This window comes from Hemiscyllium ocellatum, chromosome 21, assembly GCF_020745735.1.
Source record: "Hemiscyllium ocellatum isolate sHemOce1 chromosome 21, sHemOce1.pat.X.cur, whole genome shotgun sequence".
Taxonomy (NCBI): domain Eukaryota; kingdom Metazoa; phylum Chordata; class Chondrichthyes; order Orectolobiformes; family Hemiscylliidae; genus Hemiscyllium; species Hemiscyllium ocellatum.
The window spans coordinates 55,834,373-55,856,620 of record NC_083421.1 but is presented as its reverse complement, the minus strand read 5'-3'; the positions used below and the strand labels follow the sequence as shown (position 1 = coordinate 55,856,620).

The following is a 22,248-nucleotide window of genomic DNA, read 5'->3' as shown; positions in this document are numbered from 1 at the left end:
CAAATCTTCTCAAAAAATCTTTTGACAGTTTTTGAAACAAGTCTGTAATGAGGTCAGGAGCTGAGTGACTCTGGCAGAACCCAAACTGGGCTTCACTGAGCAGTTTACTGCTGAGCAGGTGCTGCTTATAGCACAATTGATGACACCTTCTTCCTAACTTTACTGATCAAAATTAGACTGATGGGGCAGTAATTGGCTGGGTTAGTTTCATCCTTTTTATGTACAGGACAAACCTGGGCAATTTTCTCCATCCTCCTCTGTTCCTGGGAAAAAACAAATTCAACACATGTTGTGATATCGAACACTTCTTCTGCTGCCTCTGCCTCTGAGCTTACTTTTTCTATCAAGACTCCAGTCCACCTTCTGAGGACCCCTCCGCCTACCTCCAACACATCCCACCCACCTGGACAACCCGTGCTGGTCTGTTACCTCCCTTTGACCTTTTTATTTCCAATTACCACCAGGACATTGACTGCCTCAACCTGCCCACTCCTCTCACCCATTCCGACCTTGCACCCTCACAAAGCGCAGCCCTCCACTCCATCTGCTGCAACCCCAACCTCCCCATCAAACCAGTGGACAAGGAGGGGTGCAGTGGTAGTTTGGCGCACTAACCTCTACACCTCTGAAGCCAGGTGTCAACTTGAAGACACCTCCTTCTACCATCCCCTCGACCACAACCTCACCTGCCATCACCAAACCATCATTTCTCAAACCATACGCAACCTCATCACCTCAGGGGATCTCTCACCCACAGCTTCCAACCTCATACTTTGGGAACTCCTGTCTGGTTCTACCTCCTTCCCAAGATGCACAAACCTGACTACCCTGGCCGACCACTGTCACTCTAATTCATTTGGCTGAACTGGCCCTCACCCTCAACAATTTCTCCTTTGAATCTCCCACTTCCTCCAGACGAAAAGGGTAGCCATGGGCACCCGCATGGGCCCTAGTGATGCCTGTCTCTTTGTCGGCTACGTGGAACAGTCTGTCTTTTGCAGTTACATCAGCACCACTCCCCACCTTTTCCTCCGCTGCATCGGCACCACCTTGTGCTCCCACAAGGAGTTGAACAGTTCATCGACTTCACCAACACATTCCACCCCAACCTTAAATTCATCTGGACCATCTCTGACACCTCCATCCCTTCCTGGACCTCTCCAATACCATCAATAGTGATCGACACAACACCAACATTTTCTACAAACCCAACTCTCACAGCTACCTGAATTACACCTCCTCCCACCCTGCCTCCTGCAAAAATGCTATCCCTTATTCCCCAGTTCCTCTGCCTCCACCGCATCCTCACAGCACCAGGAACCCGGGTTCGATTCCTGCCTCTGGCCACTGTCTGTGTGGAGTTTGCACATTCTCCCTGTGTCTGCGTGGGTTTCCTCCAGGTGTTCCAGTTTCTTCCCACAATCCAAAAATGTACATGTCAGGTGAATGGGCAATTTAGCATGGCCACTAGTGTTAGGTGCATTAGTCAGGGGTAAATATAAGGTAGGGGAATGGATCTGGATGGGTTACTCTTCAGCGGCTTGGTGTGGACTTGTTGGGCTGAAGTGCCAGTTTCCATACTGTAAGGAATCTAACCTAATCTAATCTAATGAAATCTGCTCCCAGGAGGACCAGTCCCACCACAGAACACACCAGATGACCTCCTCCTTTGAAGACCATAATTTCCCCTTCCATGTGGTGGTTGATACACTCCAGCGCATTTCATCCAGTTGCTGCACCTCTGCCCTCACACCCCACCCCTCCAACCACAACAAGGACAGAACGTCCAAGGTCCTCACCTTCCACCCGCCAACTTCCGTATACATCGCAACATCCTCTGCCATTTTCACCACCTACAAATGGGCCCTACCACGAGAGTTATATTTCCCTCCCCACCCCATCCTCTTTCCGTAAACACCATTCCCTACTCGAAAACGTTGTCAGGTCCACTTCCTCCAACACCCTCCTCTCCCAACACCTTCCCCTGCCACCGCAGGAATTGCTAAATCTGCGCCCATACCTCCCCCTCACCTCTGTCCAAGGCCCCAAGGGAGCCTTCCACATCCATCAAAGTTTTACCTGCACTTCCACATGTCATTTACTGTACCCGTTGCTACTGATGCAGTCTCCTCTGCATTGGGGAGACAAGACACCTACTTGCAGAGCGATTCAGAGAACATCTCTGGGACACCCACACTAACCAACCCCACTGTCCTGTGGCTGAACACTTCAACCCACCCACCCACTTTGCCAAGGGCATGCAGGTCCTGGGCCTCCTCCATCACCACTCCTTTACCACCAAACGTCTGGAGGAAGAAAGCCTTATCTTCTGCCTTGGGAACCTCCAACTCCATAGCATCAATGTGGATTTCACCAATTTCCTCAATTCCCCACCCCTCACCTTACCCCAGTTCCAACCTTATAGCTCAGCACTGCCCTCATGACCTGTTCCACCTGTTCATCTTCCTTCCCACCTATCCGCACCACCATCCCCTCCAATCTACCCCCTCCGCCCAGCTCCACCCCTCTCCCATTTATCTCTCTACCCCCAAGGCTCCCAGGCTCAAATCTGATGAAGGGCTTTTGCTTGAAACGTCCGCTTTTTCTGCTCCTCAGATGTGCTTTTCCAGCACTATACTCTTGACTCTAATCTCCAGCATCTGCAGTCCACACTTCTGCACAATTTTTTCACAGAAGTCAGGTAGCTGTACTGGAAGAGCTTGGCTAAGGGAGCAGCAAGTTCTGGAGTGAGTACTATTGTCAGAATGTTGTCAGCGCTCATAGTCTGGATCGTCAACCATTTCTTGATATATTGAATGACCCGAATTGGATGGGGAGATACTAAATGAGTGGTTTGCATCAGTATTTACTGTGGAAGAGGATATGGAAGATATAGACTGTAGGGAAATAGATGGTGACATCTTGCAAAATGTCCAGATTACAGAATGTTGGATGTCTTGAAACGGGTAAAGTTGGATAACTCCCCAGGACCTGATCAGGTGCACCTAAGAATTCTGTGGGAAGCTAGAGAAGTGATTGCTGGGCCTCTTGCGGAGGTATTTGTATCATCGATAGTCATGGGTGAGGTGTTGGAAGACTGGAGATTGGCAAACGTGGTGCCACTGTTCAAGAAGGGTGGTAAGGACAAGCCAGGGAACTATAGGCCAATAAGCCTGACCTCAGTGGTGGGCAAGTTGTTGGAGGGAATCCTGAGGGACAGGATGCACATGTATTTGGAAAGGCAAGGACTGATTAGGGATAGTCAGCATGGCTTTGTGCGTGGGAAATCATGTCTCACAAACTTGATTGAGTTTTTTGGGGAAGTAATAAAGAGGATTGATGAGGGCAGAGCAGTAGATGTGATCTATATGGAATTCAGTAAGGCATTCGACAAGGTTCCCCATGGGAGACTGATTAGCAAGGTTAGATCTCATGGAATACAGAGAGAACTAGCAATTTGGATATAGAACTGGCCCAAAGGTAGAAGACAGAGGGTGGTGGTGGAGGGTTGTTTTTCAGACTGGAGGCCTGTGGCCAGTGGAGTGCCACAAGGATTGGTGCCGCATTTGGATGCGAGCATAAGAAGTACAGTTAGTAAGTTTGCAGATAACACCAAAATTGGAGGTGTAGTGGACAGCGAAGAGGGTTATCTCAGATTACAATAGAATCTTGATCAGATGGGCCAATGGGCTGATTTTTAAAGAACCATTTAATACAAAACCCATTTATACCGTTAAGAGGGAAAAGCTACACTTCACTGAGAGAACAGCCATAGACAACCAAAGAAGTAATGGACAGCATAAAAACTAAAATGCAAAAAACAGCACATATCCTGCTGATGGGGAAAGATACAAAGACCAGCAAAGGGCCACAAAACAGTTTATAAGAGCTACTGAAGGGGATTAGATTAGTTAGATTCCCTACAGTGTGGAATCAGGCCCTTTGGCCCAACAAGTCCTCACCGACCCTCCGAAGAGCAACCCACCCAGACCCATTCCCTACACTTACCCCTTCACTTAACATTACGGGCAATTTAGCGTGGCCAATTCACCTAACCTGCATATCTTTGGACTGTGGGAGGGAACTGTAGCACCCAGAGGAAACCCACGCAGACAGGGAGAATGTACAAACTCCACACAGACAGTTGCCCAAGGCAGAAACTGAACCCAGGTCTCTGGCACAGTGAGACAGCAGTGCTAACCACTGGGCCACTGTGCTTCCCCGCGGCGATTATGAAAGGGAACGTGCAAGAGACATCAAAATCGATAAGAAATTTTATAATTATGTAAAAAGAAAACAGGTGATGAAGAGCCATGTTGGCCCACTAAAGACTGAAACTGGGGATATTGTCAATAACTACAGGGAAATGACAGACATATATTGAATAATTACTTTGCCTCAGTATTTACAGTACCAAAGGAGGATAACTTAGCAGAAGTTCAAAGCAAATTAGTAGTGCAGTGGAAACAGGGACTAAATGAAATTAAAAGTAAATATTGGCAATGAGGAAATTATAGTTTAAAGAGTAACAGATTCCTGGCAGTTTCCATGTAAGGGTATTAAAAGAAGTAGGAGAGCATATTGTAGATGTTCTAACTATAGTTTTGCGGAGATCCCTAGATTTTGGAGTCCTCCTCTGGATTGGAAAATTGCAAGTGTACTCTGCTTTTTAGGAAGGCCATAAGAAGAAAACCAGGAATTACAGACCAGTTAGCCTAATATCTGGGGGGAAGTTGTTGGAGTCTATAATCAAGAATGGGTAACTAAATTTTCAATTAATTGTGGATTTGCCTGATAAATGTCATTGTTTTTTTAAAGGGGTGACAAAGCTAGTGGATAGGGGAAAGCTGATGGATGTATTTTATATGGGTTTCCAGAAGTCATTTGATAAAGTGAGAGACTGTTAAGGGCAAATTACTGACATGGCTAGGAAAATAGTTGAGTGGCAGGAACAGCAATGAGAATAATAGGTGTGTTCTCACATCGGCAGGATGTGACTAATGGTGTCCCAAAGGATCTGTGTTAGAGCCTCAATTATTCGTATTATTTATTAATAACTTGGTTTTCTGATGACATAAAGTTAGGCAGTGTGCGGGCACATTACAGAGGAACCTGGGTTATGCAAAGGACTAGGGGAGAATGTGCAAACTGCACACAGACAGGTGCCCAAAGCCGGAATCGAACCTTGAACCCTGGTGCTGTGAGGCAGCAGTGCTAACCACTGAGCCACCATGCCACCCCAGGGATGAGGTTCTGAAGACACAACATATAAAACTTGGCAGGAGATTAAAAAGTAGGTCCTCAAGGGTAGTAATATCTGGATTACTCCTGGTGCCACAGGCTAGAAAAATTAGGAAAAGGAGGATAGGGCAGAAGAATGCATGTCTGAGGAGCTGGTGCAGGGGGCAGGAATTTGAATTTCTGGATCATTGTAATCTCTTCTGGTGTATACGTAATCTGTATAAGAAGGATGGTTTTCTCCTGAATGGGAAAGGGACCAATATCTTGGCAGGAAAATTTACTAGAGCTACTCAGGGAGTTGGGATGTCATGTTACACCTGTACAGAACATTGGTTTGGCTACATCTTATCGGACAGCTGTGAGCTATATTAGTCTTATACCTGCTTCCTGTGCTAGTAGCTTATATGGGAAATACCCTGAAGTTGTAGCAGGTGGACAGTCATATATGCAACTCCAAAGAAAGTACTGAGTAATACAGTCTGTGAAGTGACCGGTGAGTCAGGGGCATCTTAGCACAGGAAGTTAAGGGGAGAACAAGAGCAGCTGATGTGTAGCACTGAGCCACAGCAGCTTTCTGGTCAGGCTGAAGTTTAGAGTAGTTGTGAAGAGGGCTGCAGGATTTTGAAGGAGTTGATACTGTAAAGCATCACTGGGAGGGTGTAATAGAGGAGGGATGTTGTCAAAAGGGAGGCAGTGAATGTCCACCCCAGGCCTGTACACACCATATACCAGTGTCTGGGTGGGAAGAGTTGGCAAATCTGGACTGGTTTGGTAGAGAAGCGTGATTCCTATGGAATTGATGGAATGGGCTATTAGGAAGTACAGGGATATTGCTGGAGGGGCTGGTCATTGACTCAGTCAGGCTGAGGCTAGAATCTGCTGGAGTGGAGCTTGCAGTGTCACCTTGCTTTGTGCTTGAAATCAAAAATACACAATGGGAAGAAAGTGGTTGTAACTGCACTCTGAGTGGGTGGGGTAAGTAACTTGTGCTGTGAGGGAGGTAGCTGTACCAATGACTGTACTTGGGGCTTTAAAAGGGCAACAACTTGGGTTGCGGGCATACAGCCTGCATACTTTCAGAAACTTTGCAGCATTGACCCTCCCTGGCACAGCCACTACTGGACAAATCAGTCACAGCTACATTTTTTTTGAGTAAAGAGGTATCCAGCCATTCAAGAAATTGAACCAAGAGGGCCAAAGGTGTCAGCTGGCTGCACGGACTTCTTTATTTTTAGGCTCCGTGTGTCCATGAACAGCTGCCAGCAAGTGTGTAACCACATTGTATTCATACAGGGAAAGTCAAAAGCACATGCGTGAAAATGAAAACTGTTAGTATTTATATACACCATGCTATTTACAAATAACCTTCTTCACCCGTGCCATCAAAGTGCCCTCAATATGTTTTATTCTTTTTCTGCCTCCCAGTGTTTCAGTGAACTCCCTATATCCACAGCTGGGTGGGGGAACCCTGCTCTGATGCAGAGGCAGTTGGCTCTGGAGGTTTGGTGAGGAGCCTTTGGCGAGGCCTGTGAATAGACAGGCCAGCCATGCTGATGGTCTTTTTTTTCCAGATGCAAATTGACTCTCAGCTATAACTTCCAAGCTGGTGGTGGTGGTGGGCCAAGTGAATGTTTGTGGTGTGCTGACTGGAAACACCTGTGGAACCGTATGTGTTTTCACCTGTGCTTCCTGGCACTATTAAATCTCCTTGTGAGGATGGGTCACTTGGAGTGGTGTCAAGATTCTCCATTCGCCTGTTGCCATGCCTTTGACCTTGGGGGTTATAGAGTGCAGGTATGTGCATCCACCCCGAGGATGCTGGGTTTGATTCTGTATAGCAGCCACCAACCTGATCATGGAGGCATTGAGACTGCTGCACGACTCATGCACAGATGCAGCTTCTGGCACAATGAGGACCATTGCATCTCACATGTCTGACTGCTGCTGCTGCTGCTGCTCCTCCCTGTGCATTTGAATGGAACCTTTGATAGTCATAACAAAGTGCTCATCAGGTTGTGAATCCATACTTTCAATAACTATGGCTCCCATTGAGGTGTCAGTATCTGGGTAGTGAGAAATGCAAGAGGGAGCTGTGCTGATGTTTCCTCTAATACCTCAGCACTATCATCCTTGGAGGTCTAGGAGTGCGATTCTTCTTCAGCCAAGCATACATAGAACCAGCTTGAGGAAACCAAATGATCCACTTCTGCTCCTGCCATTCAATAAAATTATGATTGATCTATGTGTTTCAAATTCCATGTTCCCATTGACCTCCTATAACCTTTGATTCCCCTGCCTGACAAAAATGTGTCTACTTCTGCCTTAAAAATATTCAAATATTCCTCTTCCACCACCTCCTGAGGTAGACTTACACAGTCACATAACTAGCTAAGAGAAAACAATATTCCCTCATCTCTGTTCTCAAAGGGCACCCCCCAGTTTTACAACAGGATGAAACATTTGTCCCATGTCCACCTTGACAAGATCATTCAGGATATTATGCACTCCATCAAGTTACCCCTCAGTATTCAAAGCTCCCATGAAAACAAGCCCGGCTTGTTCAACCTGCAATAACTATTTTAATCCTGTCTGGCACAAAAATAAAATGGGAAAGGTGGCTTGGCTATGGCTAACAAGGGAAACTTAAAGATGGTATTGGATCCAAGGGAGGGCATGCAAAATTGACCAAAAGCAATAGCAGACCTGTGGATTGGGAGCAATTTAGAATTCAGCAAAAAAGGACAAAGGGATTAATTAAAAGTAGTACAAGTGAGCCTATGGGGAGCGTGCAAATTGATTGTAAAAGTTTCTATAGCTATACAAAGAGAAAAAGATTAGTGAAGATAGATGTCTTACAATCAGAAATAAACAAGGTTACAATGGGGAACAAAGAGTTGGCAGATCACCTAAGACATAATTTGATTCTGCCTTCACAAAGGTAGACACAAATAACATTCCAAAAATGGTGGGGAACACATGGACTAGTGAGAGAGAAGAACTGAAAAAGATCAGTAGCATTGGTCATGAAATGGTTTTGGGAAATTGATGGACTGAGACCAACAAATCCCCTGGGCCTGATTATTTACATCCTAACTTAGTTAAGGAGTGGTCCTAGAAATAGTGGATGCATTGATGGTCATCTTTCAAGATTCTGTGGACTCTGAAACAGTTCCTATGGATTAGATGGTGAGCAAGGATGCTCTGACTATGGAGGATGTGCATTGAAAGTTTCAGACAGACTGATCTCTGAAGAGAGACTAGCTCAATTAGGATTATATTCATTGGAGCTTAGAAGAATGAGGGAGGAAGGATGTTTCTCATGAACGGGGAATCAAGGGAATTGCAATCTAATGATTAAAAGGGGAGGCCATTAGGAATGAGGTGAGGAGAAATTTCTTCACCCAGAGTGTTGAACCTGAGGAGTTCAGAAAGTAGTTGAGAACAAAGAACAATACAGCAAAGGTACAGGCCCTTCAACCCTCCTAGCCTGTGCTGACACATTTTATCTTTCCATACTAAACTGTCTTCACTCGCAGGATCCATATCCCTCTATTCCTTTCCTATTTGTGTATTCGTCCAAGTGCTTTATGAATGCTGCTTTTGTGTCTGCTTCCGCCACCAAATCTGGCAGTGCGTTCCAGGCACTCATCACCCTCTGTGAAAAACTTGCTTTGCATATCTCTTTTAAGCTTCCCCCTGCATATCTTGAACTGTGTCCCCTAATAATTGACCCCTCCACCCTGGGGAAAAAGCCTCATACTTTCCACTCTATCCATGCCATTCACAATCTTATGTAATTCTATCATGTTGCCGCTCAGTCTCCTGCGTTCCAGTGAAAACAAACCCAGTCTATCCAACCATTCTTCATAGCTAAAATCCCCCATACCAGGTAACATCCTGGTCAACCTTCTTCTGTATCCTCTCCAAAGCATCCATATCCTTCTGATCATGTGGTGATCAGAACTGCACACAATATCCAAGTGTGGCCTAACTGAAGTTCTATAAAACTACAGCACAACTTGCCTATCCTCATACCCAATGTCCCTTTCAATGAAGGCAAGCATGCCATGGCCTTTTTTTGCTATCTTATCTACCTGCACTGCCACCTTCAGTGATCTTTGGACCTGTGCACACCCAAATCCCTATGCATATCAATGCTACAAAGGGTTCTACCATTCACTGTGTAATTTCCACCTGTACTTGACCTTCCAAAATGCATCACCTCACATTTGTCTGGATTAAACTTCTTCCATTTTCTTTGACAATTCTCCTCACTATCTGCAACTCCACCAATCTTTTTATCACTTGCAAACTTACTGATTAGACCAGTCCCATTTTCCTCCAAATCGTTCGTGCAGACCACGAACAGCTGAGGTCCCAGCACTGATCCCTGTGGAACACAAGTAGTCATAACCCTCCATTCTGAAGCCAAATATTTTCAAGAAGCAGATAGGTATAATTCTTTGGACTAAAAGGATCAAAGTGTATGGGGAGAAAGCAGAAACAGGGTATTGAATAGTATTATCAGCCATGAGCATATTAAATAAGCAGGGTATTTTCAGAAGAAGCTATTTTATGTGGTTTTCTTGCTAATTGCAGCAATGTGTAATGCATTTATGTTTGATTTTTCCCTTTTTTCTAAAGGCACAATGTCTCAATCTAAAGGCACAGTTGTCTTAGCCTACAGCGGTGGATTGGACACCTCATGTATTCTGGTTTGGCTGAAAGAACAAGGATATGAAGTTATTGCATATCTGGTGAGATATTTGAATTTTTATTAAATTATGTAATTTATTTCGAAGATCAGCGATTTAACATAATTGCCCTGTGTGACGGAAAAATAAATTATACTGTCAGGTTATGGTAGTTAAACAATTATACTGCAAAATAAATTTACTGAAAGGTAATGTGAAGATGGCAGTTGGAATCAAATGCTAGAAGCATGAATACTGACCTATTTGCAGTAGGTGTGCTGCTGGAAAAGCACAGCAGGTCAGGCAGCATCCAAAGAGCAGGAAAATCGATGTTTCGGGCATAAACCCTAGGATTATATTCATTGGGGCTTATGCCTGAAACATCGATTCTCCTGCTCCTTGGATGCTGCCTGACCTGCTGCGCTTTTCCAGCACCACACTTTCGACTCTGATCTCCAGCATCTGCAGTCCTCACTTTCTCCTATTTGTAGTAGGTACCAGGTTCACTTGTACAGGTACAAGGGTCCTTGGTACAGAGGTGGCATGGTAGCTGGCTCAGTGGTTACCACTGCTGCCTCACAGCACCAGGGACGATTCCAGCCTTGGGTGTCTGTGTGGAGTTGGCACATTCTCCCCGTGTCTGCATGGGTTTCCACCAGGTGCACCAGTTTCTTCCCACTATCCAAAGATGTGCCAATTAGGTGAATTGGCTGTGCTAAATTGCCCTGAGTGTTCATGGATGTGTAGATTAAATGCAATAGTCAGGGGAAATGTAGGGGATTGGGTCTGGGTGGGTTACTCTTTGAAGGATTGTTGTGGCTTTGTTGGGCCAAATGGCCTGTTTACACACTGTAGAGATTATATGATACTAGGTTATATACATTTTGAAAACCCTGAAATCAAAGAATCCCAACAGTGTAGAAGCAGGCCAATTATCCCTCCGAAGAGCATCCCACCCAGACCACCACCTTACCTTGTCCCTGCATTTCCCATGGCTAACCCACCTAGCCTGCATATCCCTAGACATTTCAGGCAATTTAGCATGGCCAATCCACCTAACCTGCACATCTTTGGACTTGGGAGGAAACCAGAGCACTCAGAGGAAACCCACGCAGACACAGGGAGAATGTGCATATTCCATGTAGATGCTTGCCTGAGTTGGGACATCTGTAATTGTCCTGGAGAAGGTGCTGGTAAGTCACTTTGCAAACTGTATGCCCTACTGGCCACTTCAGAAGGCAGTTAAGAACCAAACACACTGATGGGCACCTAGAGTTACATAAACCTCCGATCAGGTTATGTTGCTGAAATAACTTCAGAGAGGCTGGCATCCCATTACCAAGTCACTCTTTACTTACACGTGGAGAGTTCTTGGCACTGGTCCAGCTCCCTCAGAGCCAGCTCTCCGAGTGAACAGAATGTCTGACACTCCTGTTCTTTTTTTAATAACCTCCTTTTTTTCTTTCTTTTTTTTCCTTTTCCCACACTACCGCCTAACTGACACTCCTGTTCTTATCTGTCAGCCAAGGCTCCCTGATTGGATCAGATTAACAGGCCTATTCAGGGAACTCCTATTCCATGAAATCCATCTGGCTGATCTCATTGCAATCATTACTGTTACTGCAGATGTCTTTCCCCAAGGTACTTCACTGAAGCAGATGGGTTTTCAGGAAGCTCTTACGTGGAATGATATTTTTACTGCCCACAATATTGGGATATAAAACTGGGCACGGAGGATTGTGGCTGGGCATGGAGGATTAAGTAAAACAGCAGTATTGCTGGGACTATTTGAATAGTGGGTAGGGGGATTCTAAATTAAGAGAGGTAGAAAGAAGTACTACATTGTTTGCCCTATCAGAGTATGGGAGCTCTGCAGCCTCAGCAATGTCACTGAGAAAATGGTTACTGTTAAGGGAAAAGGAAACGTGAGGATGCCTTTACTTTCAGCAGAGATTTGTTTTCTTGGCTAGGGTTGACTAACTAGCATGATCAGGTGTATGCAGCATTGAAGCCCGCTGTTGACTTCCTGCCTGGGCCATTGAATCTCTGGCTCTGTCCCTTTTCATCAAGAAGCAGCATGGAGGCTGCTGCCTTGCAGTTGATGACCTTCCTATGTGGCACTGTCTGTGCTGCCACTGACATGATGCCAGCCAAAAAAATGCCCCTTAAGTGTCTAAGGTGCTATCTGCCTTCAGTTAATGGACAGCCAAGCTAGTTTTTAAGAAAATATTGACTTGTTTGGTACCCTTCCAGTGATACCACTGGCTATGGAAGGATTTGTATTAACTGTATGTCAATACTTACTTACTGAAGATTGAACATTTCCTTCTCCTGGTCCCATAGCTTCTTTCTGGACCAAATCTTGCTTTAAGTTTTACTTCAAAAATAAACCTTTGACTAGACTCTTTATGTCTAAGTGTCTGAAGTTCTTGACCTTTTCAAATTACGCCCACTGAATACAAATCTTGCTCAGAAAAGAGTTATTTATGGAGTTTTAGAAAGTGACTAACTTTTTTTTAAGATGGTCTACAGTGTGGAAACAGGCTCTTTGGCTCAACAAGTCCACACCAACCCTCCAAAGAGTAACTCACCCAGACCCATTTCCCTCTGACTAATATACCAAACACTATGGGCAATTTGGCATGGCCAACTCACCTGACCTGCACATGTTTGGACTGTGGGTGGAACTGGAACAAATCCGCACAGACGCAGGGAGAATGTGCAAACTCTGCACCGATAGTCACCCAAGGCTGGCATCAAACCTGGGTCCCTGCTGCTGTGAGGCAGCAGTGCTAACCACTGAGCCACCATGCCGCTCTAAATAATATCAGATGTCATTAATACCGCAAGGAACTCAGCCTCGAGAACTACAAACCTCTATGCTCCATATATGTTTAGCTTCTCAGGTACCTGTAATCTATCAGTATATCCAATAACTATTTTGCGTTTACAAACTTCACAGCCTATCACTGTGTCCATAATCTTATTTGATCGATATCGTGAAATAAATTGACATTTGATAATCACCAACAGTCAAACCTATGGATGGTATTTGGTACATTACCACAGATTTAAAAAAATGTTAAATATAGTGGCATAAATGAAAAGACTTGAATTTACATAGTACTTTTCACAATCCCCAGACACCTTCGAAGCACTTTACAGCCAACAAAATACTTTTGAAGTGTAGCCAGTGTTGTAACCTAGGAAAATAGCAGCTAATTTAGCTCAGAAAACTCAAACATCTTTGTGAAAGTGACCAAATAATGCATATTTTGCCAAGTTCATTGATGGGTAAATATTGAACAGGATACCAGGGATAACTCCCACACACTTCTTCACAACAGTGCTGCCAGATTTTGCTTTATATCCATCATGAAACCGGCAGATGGAGTCTTGGTTTAACAGCTCATTTGACAGACAAGACCCGTCAGTGCATCATTAACTCAGTGTTGCACTGGAGTGTCAATCTTAACTTTTGTGCTGAGTCTCAAAAGTGGGATTTGAACCTAGAATCTTGTGACTCAAAGGCAAATGTGCTCTGAATCAATGCTGACACCAAAAGAACGTGTGTCCGGGCTGTATTTTAATTACTCAGTGAAGGAGTGTGAGAGAGTTGCCGGAAGGAGTAGCACCCATTTCAGTCAGTTCTTTTCACAGTGCTGCAGTTAACACAGTTTGGGTATTCGCTAATGCAATGGGGAGGAGACTCAAGGAACTTCCACATCTTAGACAAAAATCATTGTTCCGATTTAACATAAGCATGTATGATAGTGGGGCTTGAGAAGAATTAGAAGGAAAAAATGCTAACATGTTCTATTTATGAACTGGAATTCCCATTTAATAAAAATTGGCAGTAAAATGCCACTTCTAAGAAACATTGAAGCTCAATAAGAAATTAAGGATTTTGTAAGTTGCTAACTTGTTTGATGAAATTATTGATGAAATAAGACATTAGAGTTCCAAAGATAATACTTAAATTCATTTATCTCATAATCTCTCTTCTGCAATCTCTCTCTTTGAAAGATTTCATAAATACTGTTTTAAGTCCCAATGTGTTTATTTGTTCAAATGTTTAATAACAAATCTTATACTTCTGTGTTTAGAAACAGGCACGAAGATTAAAGTGCCTAGTGTGGTGAAGGTTTTTGTTTCAGTGATATTATGCTATCAGAACTACTCTGGTTTGAAATGGTTGTAAAATATGCAAAATATGATAAATGATTAATCATGACAGATAAATATTTAGGCTTTGTGATTTGTGATTTCTTTTTGCTCCTTTGGTAGACTGAAATTTGGTTAGTTAATTCCTTAGTTTTGGATCCAGTAGCTGCATATCTATATTCTTTAATATACAAGCACTTCAGGGAAATGAAATGTGATCCTCTCGAATGAATATTGGCTAAGTATAACACATTGCTGTGTACGTATAGAGATACATTCATGGAAGTCATCAGCATTTGTTTGCTATTAATAATCTCAGTCAATACATCTATAAACATTTCAATGAATATGAGGAATAATTCATTTGAAATTCATGTTTGGTAATTTATTTTATCAAAAGTCTAACTTTTAAAAATTTTGTTTTGAAGTCACCAAGAATACTCACGGTATTAATACACACTTTTCTAATTTTGATTCTTCTTCACCTTACATGTTCTTGAGGAACATAGCCCTTAAATCTAACTTAGCAGCAGTGATTTTAATTGCTGAGTGAGAATATCTAGTGAGCAGCTGGCAGTGGGGATACCAAATCGATATTCAAGCCTGGCCATTCTCAGCAAGCCATTGAGTAATATCCTGAGTTTACATTTACCTGCCCATTAACAAAGTTGCTGCCAGGGACCAAAGAGAAGGTTCCTGGTATGGATGGAAGACCGTGAAAGTCAATTATGCTTTTGAAAGTACCAGAGGATTTCTCCTGGCTTATATTAAGACACATTAAATAGCAAATATTTTGCTATCCATCTTTGACCCCATGTCTCTTTTCTGAGAACTTTGGCCTGACATTGAAACTACTCCTAATTTTGCACTATGGTGTTCAAAGATATGATCACATATTAAAGAAGGACCTCACTGGCTTTGACTGATATGTTTGCTGCCACTAATTTTAAAATTGCATAAAGGCAAAGTACAGCAGATGCTGTAAACCTGAAACAAACAGAAAGAATGCTGGAGAAACTGAACAGGTCTTGTAACATTTGTGAGAGAGAAACGGAGTTAATATTTTGGGTTCAGTATGACTTTTCTTTAGAACTTTTTAAAAAGCAGCTGACCAAATCAGAACACAGCAAGCCAGGCAGCATCAGGAGGTACAGAAGTTGACGTTTCGGGTGTAACCCTTCTTCAGGACAGGTTCTGATGCTGCCTGGCTTGCTGTATTAATTCAGCCTTCAGCTTATCTACTTTGGATTACAGCATCTTTAGTTTGTTTTTGTCTGATGCCCGATGATGTTATTGCCAGACAAGTCAGATCTCATGCAGAAATCTAGCTGAATAGATCATATTTTTATTTGTTTTGGTTTTAACAAAAACTGAAATATAAGCACGCAATGCTGTAGGCTTTGCTTTAACAATAAAACAGATTTTTTTTAAAAGAAGAAATGCATACTAAACAAAATAATCTGAACTGTCTACTTATAACTTCAAAGATTTTTAAACTTGCAATGAAATAATAATTTCAAAATGCTCCTTTAAAACTGAAAAGAACTCAAACAGCTTTTATATAGTCCTGAAAATGCACAGTACACAAAACATAATTCTGGCATCCCTGTATCTAATGCCTTGGTAGATTTTAAATAACTTCAATTTTTAGACTGGAACTGAAGATATATTCTTCCTGAAGCTATCACACATCTACTAAATGTGGACAGCTTTAAGTAATCTCTCCATGGTTTGATCCCAACACTTCTGATCTGATGGTAATGCTAGCTCTTCACTCTAAAGTAACTTAGTTCACTGTATAGCCTTCCTTTCTTTGGAGGTCTTTACAGAGTCATCAGATTCCAGGGACTTCACAAGATTGTCCCACTGAAAGTCAAAAGAAAACTAAAAGTTATCCCTCTTTGCTTTGGAAGTTTCTCTTAAACTGTTTTTTCTTCCAGAAAGTTCCTGAACACTCAAAAACATTGAGGCCCCATTACCTACCAATCAATCTAAATAAACGAGAGTCCATTAGTGGTGCACAAAACCTACTCATTCTAAAGCCAGGCCCTAAAACTTGCTAAAGGAAATCACTATAGCTATAGAAATACTTACAAATTAAATTTTAACTTCAAAGATACATAAAACCCAGCAGTTGTAAAACTCAAAAACCAGAAACCTAACTAACAGCAAACAATATTTTAAAAGTTATACATATAAATCCAACAGGTTACATTACACCCTGACCGGTTTGTGTTCAGGAAAGGAGGTTTACATTGCCCCAAACTGGTAGGCTGCAGGTGTGGTCTAGTGACCAATATAACTGCATCCTACTTTAAAAGTGTTCCTTCAGAATTGATACCTTTACTTCATTGCAACACCAAAAGTGCATTGTTGGAAACACCTCTTTCAGATGAAATATTAAACTGATACTTAGTGTCTGTTTAAGTGGATGTAAATGGAGCTCCAACAGTATAGTTTTTTTAAAAAACTGAAGGTTTTCATGCCAGACATTGGTCCAGTTCTTTCTTTCTTTTCACCTATTGAAGGGGACAAAGTATCCTTAAAGTAAATTAAGAATAGGAAATACCAACTTTTAGGAAGGATTACGACAGCTCAAGAAACATGACACCATCCAGATAAATCAACCCATTTGATTAGCACAACATCCGTAACCCAAAAACATCTATCACAGCAGTGTGCACTGCAGAAATTCACCAACGTTCCTTAGACAGTCCCTTCCAAACTCTCAACCCCTTCCTTCTAGAAGAACTAGGGCTGCCAACTGCAAGTTCTTCTGTAAGTCACTCACCATCCTGAGGTGGAAATATATAGTCTTCCTTTCACTGTCACTAGATCAAAATCCTGGAATTCCTGGTCTAAACGGCATTGTGGGTCTACTTACAGCACATGGGCTATAGCAGTTCAAGATACAGCTCACCACCACTTTCTTGAGGGCGACAAGGGATAGGCAGAAAATGCTGGCCCATGCAGTGACATCCACATCCATGACTGAATTTTAAGAATAACCTCCTACCAATATTCTGATTTTTTTTTCAGTTTATATCTGGAAGAAGGTTTAGCAGATGGCAATTTAGTATATTTCTGGTAGGAGAGCAATGTATAAGGTTTGACAAAAGAAACGGTTGAAAGGCTATAAGCTAACAAAGTATACAAGATAGATTCCTGAAAAGTTTCTTGTAGGAACAATATTGTATGAGCTATGAACACTTCATTACCAGTTTATTTGCAATTATATTCTGAAATGCATGTGGTGGTAACTAAAATATAAATACATGGCATTTTCAGGCAGAAAACTTCCATCTGTTGTACAGAACAATTTGATTGTAATTAGGAAGGAGTTACTGAGAATAATTCTGCCAGTGAGTTTCCAATGTGTGCTGTAATCCGATTGCCACCTAGTGCACAACTTCCTTGCAGCAGATTCAATAGGAGAAACCAGCCAGTCTATCAATATTAGAAGATGAACAAGACAGACTCTTGTTCTTTATATAAATTCAGATTTTTGCTTAAGAAATCCCGAACGCTTAAGAAATCCCGAATTCTTGCAGCATATTTGCAGAGGAGACAATATTTCTGAGTTCATAAAGTGCTAAGCATTTACTGATGAGCAATAAAAAGCTGCCTGGCTTTTTTTGACTGGCAGCTCTTGGTGGACAGGACTTCTGTCATCCTTGGTTTTATATATATGGTTGAGATCCCTATTGGTCTGATTGAATCTAGCCTCTTGTTTTCTTAGCTCTATTTAGTTGTCACTTGTTGTATGCAATTCATTATACAGTCAAGTCCACTGATTTAAAGTATAATTTTTTTAACAATATAATATGAGGAAATTTAGCATGTGGGTAAAATGTTGGACAGAATAAAAAGGCATTCACTCAGTTTTATGGGCAATTTTATGGAAAGTAAACCAGTGTATTAGAGGTAACTGTCAAGTCATAATGGTTAGGGCCAGGCTATTGAGCTGATAAAAACCTGTCAAAGTTTGGAATGAAAGTTGGTGGAATTGGTATTCCTCAAGATTGAGTTTGAATGGCCTGAAGTCTCAAAGCTAATGATTTTGAGTGGCTTCTTTTATCTATTCAATTACCAGAAACAACTTTAATGAATTTTCAGATCTCTATATTGTGTAGATTGTAATAAAGGTAGATGGACATTTAAAAGCCGGATTCTTGGCAATATGGAACAGAGGGATCTTGGAGTCCAGGTCCATAGATCTCTCAAAGTTGCCACCTAAGTTGATAGGGTTGTTAAGAAAGCACTTGGTGTGTTGGCTTTCATTAGCAGGGAGATTGAGTTTAAGAGCCGTGAGGTTATGCTGCTGCTCTATAGAGCCCTGGTTAGATCACTTGGAATATTGTGTTCTGTTCTGGTCACCTCATTGTAGAAAGATGTGGAAGCTTTAGAAAGGATGCAGAGGAGATGTACCAGGATGTTGCCTAGACTGGAGGGCACGTCATAGAGTCATAGAGATGTACAGCATGGAAACAGATCCTTCGGTCCAACGTGTCCATGCCAAACAGATATCCCAACCCAATCTAGTCCCACCTGCCAGCACTTATCCTATATCCTTCTAAACCCTTCAGATTCATATACCGATCCAAATGCCTTTTAAATGTTGCAGTTGTACTAGCCTCCACCACTTCCTCTGGTAGCTCATTCAATACACCTACCACCCTCTGCGTGGAAACGTTGCCCCTTAGGTCTCTCTTATACCTTTCCCCTCTTGTTCTGGACTACCCCACCCCAAAGAAAAGGTTTTGCCTATTTATCCTATCTATGCCCCTCATGATTTTGTAAACCTCAATAAGGTCACCCCTCAGCCTCCGACACTCTAGAGAAAACCGTCCAAGCCTGTTCAGCCTATAGCTCAAATCCTTCAACCCTGGCAACATCCTTATAAATCTTTTCTGAACCCTTTCAAGTTTCACATCTTTCCAATAGGAAGGAGACCAGAATTGCACGCAATATTCCAACAGTGGCCTAACCAATGTCCTGTACAGCAGCAACATGGCCTACCAACTCCTGTACTCAATACACTGACCAATAAAGGAAAGCATACCAAACGCCTTCTTCACTATCCTATCTACCTGCGGCTCCTCTTTCAAGGCTTAATGAACCTGCACTCCAAAGTCTCTTTGTTCAGCAACACTCCCTTACCGTTAAGTGTATATGTCCTGCTAAGATTTGCTTTCCCAAATGCAGCATCTCACATTTATCTGTATTAAACTCCATCTGCCACTTCTCAGCCATTAGCCCATTTGATCAAGATCCTATTATAATCTGAGGTAACCTTCTTCGCTGACCACTACACCTCTAAATTTGGTGTCATCTGCAAACTTACTAACTATACCTGTTATGCTCACATCCAAATCATTTATATAAATGTCGAAAAATAGTGGACCTAGAACTGATCCTTGTGACACTCCACTGGTCACAGGCCTCCAGTCAGAAAAACAACCCTCCACCACCACTCTCTATCTTCTACCTATTGAGCCAGTTCTGCATCCAAATGGCTAGTTCTCCCTATATTCCGTGAGATCTAACCTTGCTAACCAGTTTTCCATGGGGAACCTTGTCGAATGTCTTACTTAAGTCCATATAGATCACATCTACCACTCTGCCCTTATCAATCCTCTTTGTTACTTCTTCAAAACAACTCAGGCAAGTTTGTGAGACATGATTTCCCATGCACTAAGCCATGTTGACTATCCCTAATCAGTCCGTGCCTTTCCAAATACATTACATCCTGTCCCTCAGGATTCCCTCCAGCAACTTGCCCACCACTGAGGTCAGGCTCACTGGTCTATAGTTCCCTGGCTTGTCTTTACCACCCTTCTTGAACAGTGGCATCATGTTAGCCAACCTCCAGTCTTCTGGCACCTCACCTGTGACTATTGATGATACAGATATCTCAGCAAGGGGCCCAGCAATCACTTCCCTAGATTCCCACAGAGTTTTTGGGTACACCTGACCAGGTCCTAGGAATTTATCCACCTTTTATGCGTTTCAAGACATCTAGCACTTTCTCCTCTGTAATTTGGGCATTTTTAAAGATGTCACCATCTATTTCCCTACATTTGTTACCTTCCATGTCCTTTTCCACAGTAAATATTGATGCAAAATACTCGTTAGTATCTCCCCCATCTCTTGTAACTCCACACAAAGGCTGCCTTACTGATCTTTGAGGGGTCCTATTTTTTCCCTTGTTACCCTTTTGTCCTTAATATATTTGTAAAAACCTTTTGAATTCTCCTTAATTATATTTGCCAAAGCTATTTCATGTCCCCTTTTTTGCCTTCCTTATTTCCCTCTTAAGTATACTCCCACTGCCCTTTATACTCTTTTAAGGATTCACTCTATGCGGTCTATACCTTTCATATGCTTCCTTTTTTTTTCTTAACCAAACCCTCAATTTCTTTAGTCATCCAGCATTCCCTATACCTACCAGCCTTTCCTTTCACCCTGACAGGAATATACTTTCTCTGGAATCTTGTTATCTCATTTCTGAAGATTTCCGTTTTCCAGCCATGCCTTTACCTGTGAATATCTGCCCCCAATCAGCTTTCAAAAGTTCTTGCCTAATAGTGTCAAAATTGGCCTTTCTCCAATTCAGAACTTCAACTTTTGGATCTGGTCTATCCTTTTCCATCACTGTTTTAAATCTAATAGAATTATGGTCGCTGGCCCCAAATTGCTCTCCCACTGATACCTCAGTCACCTGCCCTGCCTTATTTCCCACATTTTGCACCTTCTTTGGTAGGTACATCCACATACTGAATCAGAGAGTTTTTTAGTACACACTTAACCGATTCCACTCCATCTAAACCCTTAACGCTGTGGCAGTCCCAGTCTATGATTGGAAAATTAAAATCCTCTGCCATAACCACCCTATTACTCTTAAAGATTACTAATTTGTTTCTTAATTTCCCTATGACTATTAGGGGGTCTATAAAACAATCCCAATAAGGTGATCATCCCTTTCTTATTTCTCATCTTTATAAAGAAAGATTGAGGGAGCTAGGGCTTTTTCTCATTGGAGCAAAGAGGGATGACAGATGACTTGATAGAAGTGTACAAGATGATGAGAGGCAGAGATAGCGTGGAAAGCCAGAGACCTTTTCCTAGGACAGAAATGACTTTCGGAAGGAGCATAATTTTAAGGTGATTGGAAAAAATTTTAGGGGAGATGTCAAAGGTTAGTTCTTTATGCAGAGAATGGTGGGTGCTTGGAATGAACTGCCAGCAATGGTAATACAGTCAGATATATAGGGACATTTAAGTGACTCTTGGAGAGGCAAATGAATGATAGTAAAATGAAGGGTAAGTAGGTTAGTCTGATCTTAGTGTACGATAAAAAACATCAAGGGTCAAAGAGCCTGTACTGTGCTGTACTGTTCTATGTTCTAAACCGCTATGTTTTCTTTTTTTTTAAATCACCAATAGGCTGACGTAGGACAGGATGAAGATTTTGAGGCTGCTCGAGCAAAAGCAGTATCGCTGGGAGCTAAAAAGGTGAAGTTTTTAAAAATTCATTCATGTTTTGTTCATTCCTAACAGCCCTAGAGAAGAAAGTAGTGTGCAACTTTTTGAACTCCACTACGTGACTTGCTAGGCTAATTTGGAGGGCACTAAAAATCAATCACATTTCTGTTAGTTTGGAGTCTCACAAAGACGGAACCAGTAAAGGTGACATCATGTAGAATAATAAGTCAGATGGCTTTTTATGACAACCTGATAATTTATGATCTTCATTACTGATACTAGCTTTTTATCACATATATTTTTAATAAACTGAAATTTAATTTTCCAGCTTTCATGATGGGATTTAAAAAGCCTGTTTGTGGAAAATTATTCCAGGTCCCTGGTAACATAACCACTGTGTTATAGTAGTCATACTGTCATATTTAGATAATCCAAAATAGAATGACTTTTGTGGCAGTTCCTTGGTATTTCAAGTATGTTGCACTATGGAGTGGCAGAAAAGGTGGTTGTTTCCATAATAAGAGCATGTGAAATAGAAGGTAAATGAGCTCAGATGGCTCCTCAAACCTGCTCAGAAATTGAATGTCATCCTTGCTATCCTAAAGCAGTCCACTTTCTCTCTCTCTCCTCATCTCTTAATTCCCTTTTTGTGCAACAATATATC

General features: G+C 42.2%; 1 protein-coding gene across 2 annotated transcripts in view; it reads left to right on the top strand.

Annotated features, from left to right (window-relative positions):
• Positions 1–22,248, top strand: part of ass1 (argininosuccinate synthase 1) — a 157,638-nt gene that overhangs the window by 4,521 nt on the left and 130,869 nt on the right. For both annotated transcript variants that reach the window (XM_060841116.1, XM_060841117.1), the window contains exons 2-3: positions 9,886–9,998; positions 21,546–21,614. In XM_060841116.1, the coding sequence (XP_060697099.1) occupies positions 9,891–9,998; positions 21,546–21,614 (177 nt within the window). In that variant the 5' untranslated portion in view covers positions 9,886–9,890. The remainder of the gene's footprint in view (positions 1–9,885; positions 9,999–21,545; positions 21,615–22,248) is intronic.